Genomic DNA, 17,493 nt, shown 5'->3' with positions numbered 1-17,493 from the left:
CTTCAGCAGGTTGCTAGGAAGTGTGTAACAGTTGCATGACGATGATCCTCCATTCCATTGTGCAGAGGTGCCAAACAAAATAAAAGCTAGGAACTTCTTCACAATGACGGAGACTAAGAGCTTGGTGAAATGGGGAGAATGAGCATCCGTCCCTCCATTTCATGGCAATATACATTGAGGCTCCAATGGACTATAGCATTGTGTCACCTCACCTTTTATTTGCATCATATCTTTCCACAATTGGATCTTCTGTGCTCAATACACTAAAATTTATAACAAAATAGGCATGTTTGAATTTTTAAAGTTATTTTACAAAGATCATCATTTCTTTTTAAAAACTGTATTTTTCTTACCTTTTTTTCTTTTTTCCAGTGATGTACACGCTGATAGCACTGCATCTTCATTAGCTAAAGCGCAAAAAAAAATATTTTGTACTTAGGAAACTGACTTGAAATTGACACACGGAACAAGGAACAATGTAAGGGGCTGTATTGCACTAGCAAAACAATAATGTAAAGTAACATCTCTATGGGAAAAATTGGGGAAGGGTTTTGGGAATTCAGAATGATGGTGTTGCAATACTAATAACATCATTATTTGTGAACGGTTTCAAATATGTGATTGTTTCCAACCTATTATGCACATTACAGCAGACCCATGACGAGGGATGTTAGACTTCCTTGACCTGGAAGTTTTCTGTCTCACAAGCCAGTATTGTCCCTTTTAAATATCGAGAGCTTTCAGTGATTGTAACTGTAAGGATTCCACAATTGGTTTATCATCAATAATCACACTAATTAAATCAGTGAAATGAGAGATTGTAATTAGAAAGGGAAATCCAAAGCCATTAAATAGATAGCTGATATATATAAGGCACTTTTACAGACGATCAGTTAAATACTTAGGGGGAAAAATTCAGTTGCTTGGCACCTCCCATTAGCGTGGGCGCTAATGGGGCGCAAAGCAACTAGCGCCCGGGTGCGGCGATGTTTGCGCCGCTCGCGAAATTGACCAGATATTTTGCGGCAGCGTTAAACACTACCGCCACGATCTCCTGCACCCGCTGATCGTGATGTCAGTCGAGTGTGCAGCGCCCCGGACCGGAGATTGAGTGGCACCCCCTGCCTTACTGCCTGCCGCTAGTAACGACAGGTTGAGGGGAGCGTTTTGCAGTCAGGAAGGGACTGGGGGAGCGCTATTTCAAGGCGACCGCTTCCTGCCTTTTTTTGTCGCCGACATTTTTGTACCATGCATTCTGAGAGAGTGAGAAACACTTCTGGAGAGATTTAATGCTGTGTGAAGGAGTTTTGGGTACTAAGCAGCTCTTTGCAGGTGCATTTTGATTTGACCTTGCATTGATTTAGAAGAGACTATGGGGGCTGCACTCTGAGCTCTTTCTCTGGGTCTCTCCATTGTTTTTTCCAGCAGATTTGATGTACAGGTCTCTCCAGGCCGAGATTCAAGGCTGCAATGAGCAGGGTGTGGGTGGAGAGCAAGATTGACCCTCCCCTTTAAGAACTGGCTGGCGCCAGTGTGTCTGTGTTCCATTGCTGACTGACATCACATGAGCTTTGCCAGAGCTCTGAGGTAGCGCCTCGCTCCTCAGCATTAGCGCCTGATTTAGCGCTCCAATCACCTCCAGGGGCGATAGAAGCTAAGTTTGCAGTCGGAGGTGATAATTAGCACCAGGTGCTAAAATTTGCGCCCGGCCGATAATTGCATCCCAAATGGGGCGATACCGAATTTCTCCCCCATAATATTTGTTACTTGTAATTTCTGAAACCTAACAATTTTTTTCAAATAAATTCTTTTCTGAATTAGTCAAATGAATTTTCAATCACTTTGTGGTTCCTTCACTTCAGAAGTCTGTTACGAGATGCTTCCAACACTGGATTAATCATGCCAATTTGAATTAATTTTGGGGGTTAAGATGCATAAGATGATTCCCCATCTTTAAACTATTAAGATAACTGAAGCACGAACACCAGGTAATTTCTGTTTGCGTATATCTGCAATACAGTGTACCTTACTAGAGAGTAGATTTTTCTCAAACGAGTAACATTGCAGTAACAAAACATAAGGGCCTTTTATGGGGTGATTGTTCTGAGGAATCAGTTTGATCTGCCTCAAACCCCCAATTAACATGGCACTATTCAAAGAGCAGGGAGTTCTCCCAGTGCCCTGGCTAACTTTCTTACCCCACCTAACATTATCACAAACAGATTTATTAAGAAAAAAAGAGCTGGCCTTCTTACAGTGCCTTTCACATACTCAGGACGTCACAAAACCCATTTTCCAGCCAATGAATAATTTTTGTTGTTTCTGTTGTTTTGAAGACAAACACAGCAACAAAGACACATAAACAGCAATGAGATAAATGACCAGCTAAACTGTTTTAGTGATGTTGGTTGAGGGATAACAGAGAACTCCACTGATCTTCTTTGAATAGTACCATGGGATCTTTTATGTCTTCCTGACAAATGGGGCCTCGGTTTAATATTTTACCTAAAACATAGCAGCTGCGATTTTATTAATGGAGGCGGGTTGAGTGTGGGTCAGCTGGTTTCCAGCTTCCAGTCCCGTCCCCAGCTGTTTCCGCTCCACAGACGTGATTTTTGCCTTGATTGACCTTATTAAGCCCACCCTGCGGGCTTGCCGGCTAATTAACAGGAAGCGGGTCAGATGATGTCATTTGATGATGCGTCATCTGCCAGTTTCCTTAAAGAGACCACGCACAATTTTATTTTGACTGTTGTTTTTTTTCCAGTGTTTGACAGCACTGAGGGGCTGAAAACACTGACAATCACTGCACAAAGGTGACCTCTTGTACCCAGGCTCTCCAATGACTCCCTCCATGTGCTGGAATAGATGGTAGCTGCAGGTGAGATGATAGAAGTGATCTGTCACTGGTGAGAGAGTTTCTCCCAATGAGGTGGCACTAGACATGGATTTAAAAACATGTAAGCTAAAGAAATCTGTAAATGTATTAAAAATGCAGTACCCAACATTTTCTTTGCTCTGAAGCTCACCATGTGCAACATTGGATCCTTCACACCACTTCTGCAGCTGTCATCATTCCACAAACATTACAGCAGACTCACAACACGCCACACTTACCCAGCGTGGTGTCCGGATGTTGGGAAACCTGAGCCATAGGTGGGAAAATCCAAAAATAGGCTGAAAACTGCTGACAAGTACCTGTTAATAGGCAGGTAATTGCCTTTAATCCATTTCCCATTCGGGTCCATTCGTAAATCGGGGACCTGACACTTGGGAAAGCTGTTTGGAAGCAGGTTGACGGCGGGATCGGAATCCGCCGTCAATCAAAACAAATTTTAACCTGCCTCCAAACCCGCCCTCTGAGCGCCGGCAAAATCGCGGCCAGCATCTTTCTTGAGATAGAGTGAATATGTTGTTGTCAGCCACTAGATGGCAATGGAAGCTATAGATTTGAATCGAAACAGATAATGACCCAGATTTGCCCTTGCACGTTTAAGTTTTTACATTTTTTGTGTGACAAGTTGCTGAAAGTGTGAGCTGATAACATCACAGCGAGGGAAACAGGGCATCTGGGACCTGAGTGAACAAGGAAAGCAACTGTGTATCTCCTTAACCAATCACATTGAAGGATTGTGAAATTAACAAAACAAGGACTGAGAAGGAAGTATAAATTAAGTATAAATTAGTATAAATAAGTGAATTCAATGTCAAATCAAGTAAAGAAATGTTAAATTTTACACTTTTTAAATATCCAACAACAATTAAAATCTGAAGGAATGAGATGCCACACTTGTAATAGTTAATTTTCAGTGCCAGAGAGGTTGACTGGCAGTCATTAACACACATCACGTCGCTAAAAGTGTACTTGGACTGAAATGGACAAGACTTAACTTTCTGTGGCAAGTTTAGTTTGTATCTACCGCACAAATACAGTAACTTCACACCATTCAATGCATTTCAATGATGAATTGGATAGCGAGATGCCATTTTTGCGAAACTAACGGTGGAATGGCACAACCTGGACAGCAACTTTTGGATAGTTGAGTTTAACCACACATCTGCTTCTCAGCTGAAGTTGCTGTAGTCTTTGCGCATAAATAATAGGAAGTGCCATTAGATTCACTGTTATTTTGACAGCAAATTATGGCCCAGTATATTTAAAATAAAAATATAGTGTAGTATATAATATACACTTATATTTACCATAGTGTCTATCAAGTTAATAATTTGATAGACACATATGAAAACTCTTAGTGTATATTATTTGAATACTATATGGGACGGATAGAGCAAGCCGTTGAATTGCTAGTCTTCACCATATTATTAGAACCAAGGGTAGAGTGAGGTTGGAATATTCTTAAAGCACTTAAAGTGATCAACTGTACAATCACTTCTATTAGACCCTAAGCTGGACTGCAATAAAGGATAGAATTCAATTCTGCAGGCCAATACACAAAAATAGGATTGTTTGGCAGTGTTTATTGATGTGCATGTTCCCATCATTGAATGACAATCTGTAGGCTGATTTAAATGTGTATCCAATACATTAAGTGTTGTAAAGGAAATGGTTCGCATGACACAGGATATTTAAGGAAGCAGTGCTGATTTAGGTGATCTCAGGCAGGGTAGCAGTAAGGGTGCCTGCCATAGTCATCTTCAGTGGTCCTGGCCTAGAGAGGGGACAAAACAAAAATATTTCCTACGCCTGACTGGTATTAGTTAACTTTCTGCTGGAAAGTGATTAAAAAAAAATCCTCTCTACAGGCTCACAAATGAGGAATGGACTAATCCAAAAGGATCACTGGAACCCATGGACCCATATTCCAGCAAGAGAGGAGGGGCAAGTAACGAAACTGGAGGAATGAAAGATACCATTAGCCAAGTAGTTGAGGAGGAAAATATGCTGCATGTCTTATACATCACCATCTAGTATTCTTCTTCCCTTCTCTGCAGCAGATGGTGACTTATGCTTGGGTAGTGTTCCCTCCACTATGCCATTTTTCGTACGGGAGACATTGAACGTCAGTAGGCTACTGAACCAGGGGGGACATCACAGCCTAGCCCAAAGCTGTTCTTGCCAATGTCCACACATGTGCATTTCCAATGTCAGAAGTGGGAACACTGGCTAGTTTTCCCAATTACTAATGTGGGGACACTGAGGTCAATTGTGATGCCTATGGCACCAGACTGCCTGAGATCAGTTAATGTAGCACAAATCAGGAATTGAAGCTGGGTCCTTCTTGGTCTATATGCCTCAATCCCCCACTGGGCAGTGTATTAACTGAGCTATTGGATAGCTTATAATATTTTTCCTTTCTATGCTATCAGGGTGCCACCTTCATGGAAAGAAATGAAAACAACTACAAAATAAAATTGTAATTTTATGCAAGCTTAAATTCATTTTTTCCCACTGACATAATTGGACTCAAGGTTAGGAACACTGTTGCCGCGATTTTGCCGATGCTCAGCGGATGGGATAGGTGGCGGGTCAGCTCTGAAATTTAAAATGATTGACAGCGGGTTGGGAACCTGCTGTCAAAACGCTCACACCTGCAATTCCCGATTACAGGTCTGCCAGCGCTGAGCAGACCCAATAGGCAGCCGTGGGGGAGGCAATTCAAATCATTAGTGGCTTGTTTACAGCCACTTATCAATGGGTTTTTTCCCCCAGCTTTTTGAATTTGACTGCTCGCCCACTGGTTTCCTGCTGTGTCGAGAGCATGGGCCTTACAATAAACATCCGTAAGACAAAGGTCCTCTACCAACCTGCCCCCACCACACAGTACTGCCCCCCGATTATCAAAATCCATGACAAGGCCTTGGACAACGTGGACCACTTTCCATACCTTGGGAGCCTACTGTCAACAAGGGCAGACGTCGATGACGAAGTCCAACACCGCCTTCAGTGTGCCAGTGCAGCCTTCGGTCGCCTGAGGAAGAGAGTGTTAAGACCAGGACCACAAACCCGGCACTAAGTTCATGGCCTACAGAGCAGCAGTGATACCCGCCCTGCTGTATGCCTCAGAGACATGGACCATGTACAGCAGGCACCTCAAAGCACTGGAGAGGTACCACCAATGCTGCCTCCGCAAGATCCTGCAAATTCATTGGCAGGATAGGTGCATCAACGTCAGTGTTCTCGCTCAGGCCAACATCCCCAACATCAAAGCTTTGACCACGCTCGATCAGCTCCGATGGACGGGTCACATCGTCCGCATGCCCGATACGAGACTCCCAAAACAAGCGCTCTCCTCGGAGCTCCGGCACGGCAAGAGAGCCCCAGTTGGGCAGTGGAAACGCTTCAAGGACACCCTCAAAGCCTCCTTGAAAGAGTGCAACATCCCCACTGACACCTGGGAATCCCTGGCCCAAGACCACACAAAGTGGAGGAGAAGCATCCGAGAAGGCACCGAACACCTTGAGTCTCTTCGCCAGGAGCAAGCGGAAGCCAAGCACAAGCAGCGCACGTCAACCCAAGCACCCCACCCGCCTGCCCCTTCAACCACCGTCTGCCCCACCTGTGACAGAGACTGTAGATCCCGCATTGGACTCATCAGTCACCTGCAAACTCATTTTTAATGTGGAAGCAAATCATCCTTGGTTCCGAGTGACTGCCTAAGAAGAAGACTTCATCTGTGAAGCTGAGACGGGAGGTCAGTGGCCATTGAATCAGCTGATGAGTTGAGTTGACAGCTTCAAATGTCAAGTCAAAGCTCCCAGCTGACTGAGATCTGTTCCCTTAGCCACTAGCTTCTCTAAACTGCATTTCCACTACAGATTCAGAATGCTGCAAATCTTTACACAAGTCTCCAAGCAGTCTGACCTCATTACCTCTCCCACCATTGACAGATCATTTCTGTCATCTCTACTTCACCTGCCATCTATTCCGTTAGCCGTGGTAGGAAAAATCGTGGCCTATCTTCCAAACCTTCAGCTCACTTGTGGTGCTAGTGATAATAAAAATACTGAAAGAAAGGACTATCCTCTACACAAAGTCTAGTATCCTTGAACATTTACCTGGTGACGCAATGTACTAATTGAACGATTCCAGCACCCACCTAACAATGGGCATGTTACACACCCACTACTGAGCTCCATAATTACTTGTATTACAGCAAGTAAGGTAAAGGCTGTACCTGTGCATACTTTCAGAGCTTCACGGAACTCTTTCTTCTCTTTGCGGAGCTGCATCAGTTCTTTGCGAATTGAATCCTTCTGACTTTCGAGTGCCTCCTGTTCAGTCAGCCATCTCTTTGCATCTTCTTCAGCTCGAGTCTTCCCATATTTAGACTGATTTGCATCTAAAAGATAAGGATGGCATCAATCTACAGGCGGCCATCTGACAGCTTGTTTTCAGTAAATGGATTTTGATTTTGAAGTACAATTTGATTCCCATTTGCCAAGGACACAATGCTCATGCTTGGATTCCAGTCTCTGCCATTATTCATCTTCAATTTCCCTAAGCGGGTGACTTTTCCAAGATACTGGCGTGGGGAAAGGGTGCACATCTCCGTGGAAACAATTTATAAAGAAATTTGACAACAAAAAACCACCCAAAAACAGTGTCATTGATTCATGAAAAATAGTGTATTCCTTAACCCTCTGAAAATAGATAAGTTAATAGATACCAGTTATATTGATAAATAAATCTCTTCATGTAATATGGGGAGCAATGCTTCATCTTTATAATTTTTAGTTCTGAGGTAAATAAATATAAATAAAATAATGCAATAATTTAGAATTGAAAAATTAACACCCACTCCAAGCCATTCCCACCTAAGTCTTTCCCCTTTCACTAGTTTTCTTGCTTAGCTTTATTTGTGCTTGGCTGCCCTACTGTAGTCAGCTAGTATATAGTAAATACCATTTTTGGTTTCAAAGTTATCTCTGGAAAAAAGTTTACATTTTATCTCATGCCAGAAAACATATTTAAATTATCTTAGCTGATCCAAATAGCAAATTCCATGGGGTTCATGAAGATGCAAAACTTAGGTGCCACAGTACCACCACTGACAGCAGTATGTAATTACACTATGACAAGTTTACACAAACAATTCCCATTATAAACGTGGACATGGAAATTTATCATGGAAAAATCTGACAAATGTGAGATTTATAATTTTCTTTTGTAAGGGGCTCAAGACATTTTAAGCAATCAGATGGGATTGCAATTTCGTTTGGTCAGGTCTTGAAAATAGACTATTTGAAACATTAACAGACCATGAAGTGCATAAATTTAATCTTTAAATTTGATGAACCATTAAAACATTGATTGGAGGAAAATGGTAATACCTATACATTAACATATGAACTCAGCAGGTGTCAAATCTGTTACACTCTCAGTATGTTTGTTTGTTGACTTCAAGCAAATGACAGACATCAAAGAAGCCCATAGTACAAATCACAGCTCAGGTTGCTCATATCTTTAACACTGCCCAAATTCCATAGACTGGAATTTTTTCTCATCCACATACAACAGTGCATTATGAAGGTCTATGAGGCTAGTTTGTCTAAAAGTCCTGTTGCAAACTGTATGCAAGCACTGTATGCACAATGGAATATCTTTCTTAAATTAATAAGAGTCTCATTCATGAATCTGAATCAAAATGATTTAGGAAAATGAAAAGTGCTGATTCAGATCAGGATGGGCCTGAGCAGTTTGTGGTTTACACTATTATTTTCCCTTGCTCACATGCGGGTAAATCAAACATGTTAATTAATGTCATTTAAAATTTAAAAATGCCTCTGAAATGTCAGATGAGTTGTTGCGCAGATTGACGTAGAAGCTCAACCATTGACCGCAACAGCTTAAAATAAAAAGCTTTTGCCACTGTTATTGTCTCTGAAAGTACAGGGTTGATCAAGCTCCCTGATGAAGTAATATCCTGTATCACTCCATACTGCACACAACAGCTTACAATGGCTACAAATGCAACATTGCTTGTGTTGTTTATCTACTTATGTTTTGCATTTAGATAATTACCCTGTTCATGAAAGGAAAATTCTCTTTTGAAGAAGGCTTTAATTAGCACATTAGCATTGGACTTTTGTGCCCAATTTGACATGCCTTTAAAGGAGGGATTTACTCCCTGCACTATACAGTTGGCCTTGAATTTCTGAGGAAGATGAATATTGTTTGGTGGAGCCCTACCTCTATAGAAAGCAAGCTCACCAGCTGTGTAACTTGATACCAATGAGACGCTGATGTTAACATGGGTCCTTGGTGTGAGTCTATCTTTAATCTCAGCACCTTGTCACCATGTGATGATGGTGGTGTGGCCACAGGAAATTAATGTTACCGAGCTGTCATCTGTTCAGGACATCTGTGAGCTGGGCTCTAATGTTTGAGTCCTGTAGTAAACTCTGACTTTGTCTCAGATTGAGTGATGAGTGCAAACACTATTGTGGACTCAGCTTTCATGTTTTCACAAGCGGTGTTATTTATACTGAAACATTTTCTCCTATTTTTGTAAGGATTCGCTTTCTTCAAGCATCAGGTAGCTCAGTTGATTCAGCCGGGCAGGAGAGTCATGAGTTTGGATCACCACAGGACCCACTCAGCCTCTCATATTTCTGAGGTGGATAAAATGAGTGCCATATACCTTTATTGTTGTGTATGTACCTTTAAGAGAATAACTGGTCTCAGACTGCAGTACCGGCAGTGACCACCCCTGTATAAAAGGCGCTAGTGAGCCTCTGTTGTTTCAGTTTCACTATTGAATTCCATCAGTAAAGACTTATTTTGTTCCACTCCTGCTGTCCGTGTCTCAATTATTCACGGACGTAATATTGGCGATGAGCAGATACGAACCTACCTACAGTCTGCACCACCTCCTGGGATCCATTCCTACAGCGAAGTGAGCAGAGGTCGAGGCCAGAAAGAAAAGAAAGTAAGAAGCAGTAGAAACCGGCGTCGACCGTGGGCATCCGCCCTGTGTTGCGGAGTTGAAGATTGCTGGAGAAGCTGTCGGAAGCGGGGCCTGGTTCCTGTCGACGGTGCTTCAGCTAATCGGGCTGGTGGCAGGTAGTGCACTGATCCTTCCTGGGCTGCGGCGGTCGTGAACTCGAGCGGGTGGTTTGCAACGGGGCCGAGCAGCGTTGTCGGGAAGAAGAGAGAGAGAGGGTGGAGCACACAGGGCGCGGCCGGTGCTACGAAGCCGGGCTGCGTATAGACCCGCGAAGAGGGAGGCAAGAGTCCCACAGGGTTGTTCCACGATGGGAAAATAATTTAAAAAAAATTAAACGCGCAAGAAACCGCGGAAAGCAGCGCTAACAACAGCGGGGAAGAAGGCAAAGCGCGGGAGGCGCCATTTTGTTAAATCGGGGAAGAAGGCAAAGCGCGGGAGGTGCCATTTTAGATTTGCAAGATGCCGAAGACTGGCTGTATCACTGCTTTTGATAATACAATAGAGGACTGGACCACGTATGTGGAAAGAGTCGAGGTATATTTTGAGGCAAACGAAATAGCGGAGGAGAAAAAGGCATCGATATTGCTAAACTTAATGGGCGCTAGAACGTACGGCCTATTGCGGGACCTGATTACTCCAGCCAAACCGAAGGCGAAGAGTTTTAACAAAATTGTTGCTGTCCTACAGGAACACCTAAACCCTGCACCGCTGTTGATAGCAGAAAGATTTAAATTCCACAGGAGAACTCAGCATAAAGGTGAGAGCAATGCTGAGTACCTTACGGAACTACGCAAGCTATCAAAGCACTGCCAGTTCGGAGCAGGACTGGCAGATACCCTACAGGACAAATTTGTCTGTGGACTCCTGAGTGAAGGAACACAGAAGAAGTTACTCTCAGAGAAAGAGCTGACGCTAGATAAGGCTTTCAGCGTGGCATTATAGTATGAAGCAGCAGCCAGGGGAGCTGCAGAAATTCAACAAAAACCACAGGAATACGGCACCCACGAAATGACACGGGGATTTGCAAAATGTTATCGCTGCGGCAGAACTAACCATGACCAGAAGGACTGCTGGTCCTAAGACAAAATATGCAGGCAATGCGGGAAGATGGGACACATTGCACGAGTTTGCAGGTCTGGAAAGAAGACCAGCGACAACAAAAAGGCTACTAAGGAACCGTACAAGAAAGTACAAAAGATGACGGACAGTAGATCCGAAGACCAGATGAGCGATAGTGAATCCGGGAACAGGAGACTAAGCTGTCTCAAACTTCACAATGTAATCACAAAAGAGGATCACCGAACCATTTGGGTCACTCTCACGATAGCAGGGTCCCAAGTTAAAATGGAATTGGATACAGGATCAGCGCTAACCGTCATGAATCGACGAGACTACGAGCGGCTATTTTCACACATACCCTTGAGAGAGACATCCATCGTCTTGACGACGTATACGGGGCAAAAAGTATACCCCAGAGGAAAAATAAGGGTGCCTGTCGAATACAACGGCAAGAAAATACGGAAATTGTATCTCTACATACTGCCAAATGGTGGACCACCGTTATTGGGACGGGAATGGATCAGGAAGATAAACTTAGATTGGCACTCCATTCATGCAATGACGGTGGACGGTAAAAAAGATGAAGACGTCACTCCTGGACGATTGTCAACAATCTTAGCTAACGCCAAAGAGGTATTTCAACAAGAACTGGGCACGCTTAAAGGCGTAACCGCCTTGATAAAAATAGAAGAGAATGCAGTTCCCAAGTTTTTCAAAGCAAGACCGGTACCATATGCAATTCGCCCAGCCGTCGAGGCAGAGCTGGAGAATCTGGAGAAGGCAGGCGTGTTGTCTAAGGTCGACTGGAGCGAGTGGGCGACACCCATCATTCCTGTCATGAAGAAAACGTCAAGCAATAAGTCCGGGGAGCCAAGGAAGATTCGCATCTGTGGGGATTTCAAGGTGACGGTGAACCCAGTCCTTCACACAGTACAATATCCTCTTCCAAGGATAGAAGACATCTTCGCCTCACTGTCTGGAGGGAAGCGTTTTACAAAAATTGACCTAGCACAAGCATATTTGCAGATGGAGGTTGAAGAGTCCTCTAGGAAGTATCTCACGATAAACACTCACAAAGGTCTTTACCAGTATCATCGATTGGTATTCGGAGTAGCATCGGCTCCGCCGATATGGCAAAGAGCGATGGAACAAGTCCTGCAAGGGATTCCGGGGACTCAAATGTTACTTGGACGACATCCTTGTGACCGGTGAAGATGACAGTGAACACCTTAACAACCTAGAACAGGTGCTCACTAGACTACGGGAACATGGGCTGCGAGCCAGCCGCCCCAATTGCAAATTTTTTAAGAAACAAATATCGTATTGTGGCCACGTGATTGATGAAGAGGGGTTACATAAGTCCCCTGACAAAATTGAAGCGGTTGTTAAGGCCCCAGCGCCTGAAAATGTGTCGCAACTGAGGTCATTCCTCGGATTGGTGAATTACTATCATAAGTTTTTGCCGAATTTGTCGACAATTCTGCACCCACTGAACGCCCTGCTACGAACGGGGGTAGCATGGAAATGGAGCGATGATTGTAAGCGTGCCTTTCAGAAGAGTAAGGACTTAATCACTTCAAGGGAAGTATTGGCTCACTACAACCCAGCACTGCCGATCAGACTGGCGTGTGATGCGTCTCCCTACGGCATTGGGGCGGTACTGTCACATAAATTCCTTGATGGTTTAGAGAGGCCGATAGCTTTTGCGTCACGCTCGTTAACTTCTGCCGAGCGTAACTATGCCCAGATTGACAGAGAGGCCCTCAGCCTAGTGTGGGGGGTGAAGAAGTTCAATCACTACCTGCACGGTCAAAAATTTACTCTACTAACCGATCATCAACCTCTTGTCTCCATTTTCAACCCTCAGAAGGGCGTACCGATAATGACAGCACAACGGCTGCAGAGATGGTCCCTTTTCCTAGGGGCACACCAATATGACATCGAGTACAAAGGAACTAAACAGCATGGAAATGCTGATGGATTGTCACACCTACCGTTGCCGACAGCGGAAGAAGAAGACCTTGCAGTGGATCCAATGGAGTTATTCCACTCGACCATAGTCGAATGTCTCCCTGTGACGAATGCAAACATAGAAAAGGAAACACGGAATGACCCAACACTATCACGGGTCTATGATTTAACGGTGAAGGGACGGCCAGCACATGGTGAACCACTGCTGCCAGCATTCTCGCCGAGAAGAGAACAGCTGTCAGTGTGCAGAGGAACCTTGATGTGTGGATCCAGAGTAGTAATTCCACCTAAGTTGACGGATAGAGTGCTCAATGAGCTTCATGAGGGTCATCTGGGTGGGGTAAAAATGAAGAACTTAGCCAGAGCGTTTGTGTGGTGGCCGGGAATCAATAGAGAAATCGAAGAGATGACCAAGAGCTGTGCAGGATGCCAGAAGGTCCAAAACGCCCCACCACAAGCTCCTCTGCATCCATGGGAGTGGCCCTCATCTCCATGGCAAAGGGTGCACATTGATTTTGCTGGTCCCTTCATGGACTCGATGTTTTTAATTGCGGTGGATGCACATTCAAAGTGGCCAGAGGTAATAAAAATGTCCTCAACCACCACGGAAAAAACTATCACAGTTTTACGAACCATATTCGCCAGGAATGGGCTGCCTGAACAGATTTGCTCTGACAATGGACCACAGTTTGTGTCTGAAGAGTTCCGGAGGTTCTTAAAGAACAATGGTGTTAAGCATTACACATCTGCCCCATATCATCCAGCCACTAATGGATTGGCCGAGAGGTTTGTCCAAACATTCAAGAAGGCTATCAAGGCAATGTGTAATGAAGATATACCCCGACAACACAAGGTGGACAACTTCTTGTTTGCCTACCGGAATGCGACACATGCGGTTACCAACCAAACTCCAGCCATGATGTTCTTCAATCGAAGACTACGATGCCGCTTGGATTTGGTTAAGCCAAACGTCCGAAGAGATGTGGAGAACAGGCAGTTTCAGAATATGAATGAAAGGCCGACCAGGAGTTTTAAGATAGGTCAACCAGTTTTGGCCCGGGACTACCGCACTGAGAAATGGCAGCCAGGAACGATTTTTACACGACAAGGACCTCTCATGTATATCGTGGACGTTGGGGAGAGCATTGTAAGACGCCATGCTGACCAGATTCTAGAGTCACTGGAAAACGTCAACTCCACACCACGATCTGATACACCTGGTAATGAAATCGACGTTCCAATTGCAGCTACCGCAGAACCGGTAATATTGGAAGCAGATGAACCAAACAACGACATTGATCCCAACTCAACATTGCCAGAAGAACCTGATACCCCAAAGAGGCGTTATCCAGACAGAATCAGGAAGCCTCCTCAAAGACTGAACTTATAATTGCTTAAACTTAACCAATGTATCTAGCAACCGTAATTGTGATTGTAATTAGTTATCATTTAGTTGTTAAATGAATGTTATGTACTGTTTATCTAAAAGGGGAGGAATTGTTGTGTATGTACCTTTAAGAGAATAACTGGTCTCAGACTGCAGTACCGGCAGTGACCACCCCTGTATAAAAGGTGCTAGTGAGCCTCTGTTGTTTCAGTTTCACTATTGACTTCCATCAGTAAAGACTTATTTTGTTCCACTCCTGCTGTCCGTGTCTCAATTATTCACGGACGTAATATTTATGATGTGGGGAGAAAGCAGGCGATTTGCACAGTGCTTGCCTCAGACATCCCTGACTGTTTAGCAGTGGAAATAGGGATCAGCATCAGGACTGATTGGATAGCTCTTTCAAAGAGCCAGTACAGGTACGATGGGCCAAATGGCCTCATTCTGTGTTGTATGATTCTATGAGCACCACACCCAACAAATGTAGCTGGATACAAAAGCAAAATATTGCGGATGCTGGAAGTCTCAAATAAAAACAGAAAATGCTGGAAATACTCAGCAGGTCAGGCAGCATCTGTGGAGAGAGAAACAGAGTTAACGTTTCAGGTCGATGACCCTTCGTCAGAACTGGAAAAAGCTGGAGATCGAACAGGTTTTTAAGCAAGTGCAGGGGCAGGGAAAGAGGGGAGGGGAGGAAAGAACAAAAGGGAAGGTCTGTGATAGGATGGAAGGCAGGAGAGATTAAGAGATGGTGCAAGGCAAAAGGAGATGGTAATGGGACAAGTTAAGAAACAAAAGATGGCTCTAGATAGAAGGCAGGAGAGATTAAGAGATGGTGCAAGGCAAAAGGAGATGGTAATGAGACAAGTTAAGAAAAAAAGATGGCTCTAGATGAAGTGTAAAAAAAAAATGAATGAAAAAAAAAAGAATAGGGGCTGAGGTTATGGCCTGAAATTGTTGAACTCTATGTTGAGTCCAGAAGGCTGTAAAGTGCCTAATCGAAAGATGAGGTGCTGTTCCTCGAGCTTACGTTGAGCTTCATTGGAACAGTGTAAGAGGCCGAGGACGGAGAGGTCAGAGTGGGAGTGGAGCGGAGAATTAAAGTGACAGGTGACCGGAAGCTCGGGGTCACCCTTACGGACTGAACGGAGGTGTTCCACAAAGCGGTCACCCAATCTGCGTTTGGTCTCCCCAGTGTAGAGGAGACCGCATCGTGAGCAGTGAATACAGTATACTAAATTACAAGAAGTACAAGTAAATCACTGTTTCACCTGGAAGGAGTGTTTGGGGTTCTGGACAGTGGGAAGGGTGGAGGTAAAATGGCATGTGTTGCATCTCCTGCGCTTGCACGGGAAGGTGCCAGGCGAAGGGGAAGAGGTGTTGGGGGTGATTGAGGAGTGGACCAGGGTGTCGTGGAGGGAGCGGTCCCTTCGGAATGCTGAAAGGGGTGGGGGAGGGGAAGATGTGTTTGGTGGTGGGATCAAGCTGGAGGTGGCGGAAATGGCGGAGGATGATCCGTTGAATGTGGAAGCTGGTGGGGTGAAAGGTGAGGACAAGGGGAACCCTATCGTGGTTCCGGGAGGGAGGGGAAGGGGTGAGAGCAATGTAGCTAGATACGTAGAAATGTAGCTAGATAATTAGGTACATAAATCTAGAAATATCAAAACGTACTGTTGTGCCTGGAATGCACTTCAAATTGCAGCTCAATCTCATTACAATAAACTATTGTTAATTAACACCATTCTGTTGTAATAAATAGAAACATAGAAACATAGAAGATAGGAGCAGGAGTAGGCCATTCGGCCCCTCGAGCCTGCTCCGCCATTCAATGAGATCATGGCTGATCATCCAAATTCAGTACCCTGTTCCTGCCTTCTCTCCATATCCCTTGATCCTTTTAGCATTAGATATATTTCTTAACTCCTTCTTGAATATCTTCTATAAAACGGTTGGTCTGTCTGTCTTTCTGTCTGTTTGTCTTTCTGTCTGTCTTTCTGTCTGTCTGTCCAGCTATACAATCAAAAGTTATAGAGCATACCTACACGCATGTTATATCAAAAGAAAGCTTATCATTAGGGGAGTCTCATAGGCGTATTTACTTTTTGGTCAGACAAAAATTGTTCGGACAGTATACAAAAAACGTTCAAAAATCCTCAAAACTCCGCTCATTAGCGGTTGACCAATCCTACCTCTCATTAGAGTTGAGTGACGTGCTGGTTGACCAATCCTACAGTTCAGTGACCTGATGGTTGACCAATCGCTGCATCACAGGCGGGACCTAATCCTCTAGTCTCCATTTTTTTCGCCGCCATTTTTTTCATCCCACAGACAGCCAAACAAACCCCCACATTGCGGCTCCGGGAGCGGCAGGTGAGTTTACACACAGCGGGCGGGGGAGCGGCAGCGGCCGGCCGTCAACCACGCCACCCGCGGGGGAGCTCAGCTGGGGTCCGTCTCAGCCCGAGAGCCCGGCCAGGCCTAAAGCGCTAGGCCCCACACGGCCGGTATCACAACGGCACTGGGCCTCAGGCGCTAGGCAGCGAGAGGGGAGGGAGGAACAGTGAGAGGGGGAGGGAGGGGAGGGAGAGGAGAGGGGGAGAGGGAGGGACAGAGAGAGGGGACAGACAGGGGCAGGGAGACCGCGCGGCCCAAATATTTAATGAATTGGCCTCCACTGCCTTCTTTTGTAGAGAATTTCACAGCTTCACCACTCTCTGGGTGAAGAAATTCCTCCTCATCTCTGTCCTAAATGGCTTACCCCTTATCCTTAGACTGTGACCCCTGGTTCTGGACTGCCCAACCATCGGGTACATCCTTCCTGCATCTAGTCTGTCCAGTCCTGTTAGAATTTTATAAGTTTCAATGAGATCCCCTCTCATTCTTCTAAACTCCAGCGAGTACAAGCCCAATCGACCCAATCTCTCCTCATACGTCATTCCTGCCATCCCAGGTATCAACCTGGTGAATCTTCGCTGCACTCCTTCCATGGCAAGAACGTCCTTCCTCAGATAAGGCGACCAAAACTGCACACAATACTCAAGATGTGGTCTCATCAGGCCCTGTACAACTGCAGCAAGACATCCTTGTTCCTGTACTCAAACCCTCTAGCTATAAAGGCCAACATACCATTAGCCTTCTTAACTGCCTGCTGCACCTGCATGCTTACCT

The 17,493-nt window shown here is 44.8% G+C and overlaps 1 protein-coding gene across 1 annotated transcript in view; it reads right to left on the bottom strand.

Moving 5' to 3' along the window:
* The window catches only part of afap1l1a (actin filament associated protein 1-like 1a), a 161,152-nt gene that overhangs the window by 20,460 nt on the left and 123,199 nt on the right, over nt 1-17,493 (bottom strand). The window contains exons 16-17 of the mRNA XM_085996172.1: nt 7,137-7,301; nt 354-407 (exon numbers count right to left, since the gene is read on the bottom strand). Of these exons, the coding sequence (XP_085852298.1) occupies nt 354-407; nt 7,137-7,301 (219 nt within the window). The remainder of the gene's footprint in view (nt 1-353; nt 408-7,136; nt 7,302-17,493) is intronic.

This window comes from Somniosus microcephalus, chromosome 8 (genome assembly GCF_052327205.1).
Source record: "Somniosus microcephalus isolate GS21.2 chromosome 8, FLI_Smic_1.0, whole genome shotgun sequence".
NCBI lineage: Eukaryota > Metazoa > Chordata > Chondrichthyes > Squaliformes > Somniosidae > Somniosus > Somniosus microcephalus.
The sequence above is the reverse complement of the archived record's forward strand: the minus strand, read 5'-3'. Positions and strand labels throughout refer to the sequence as shown.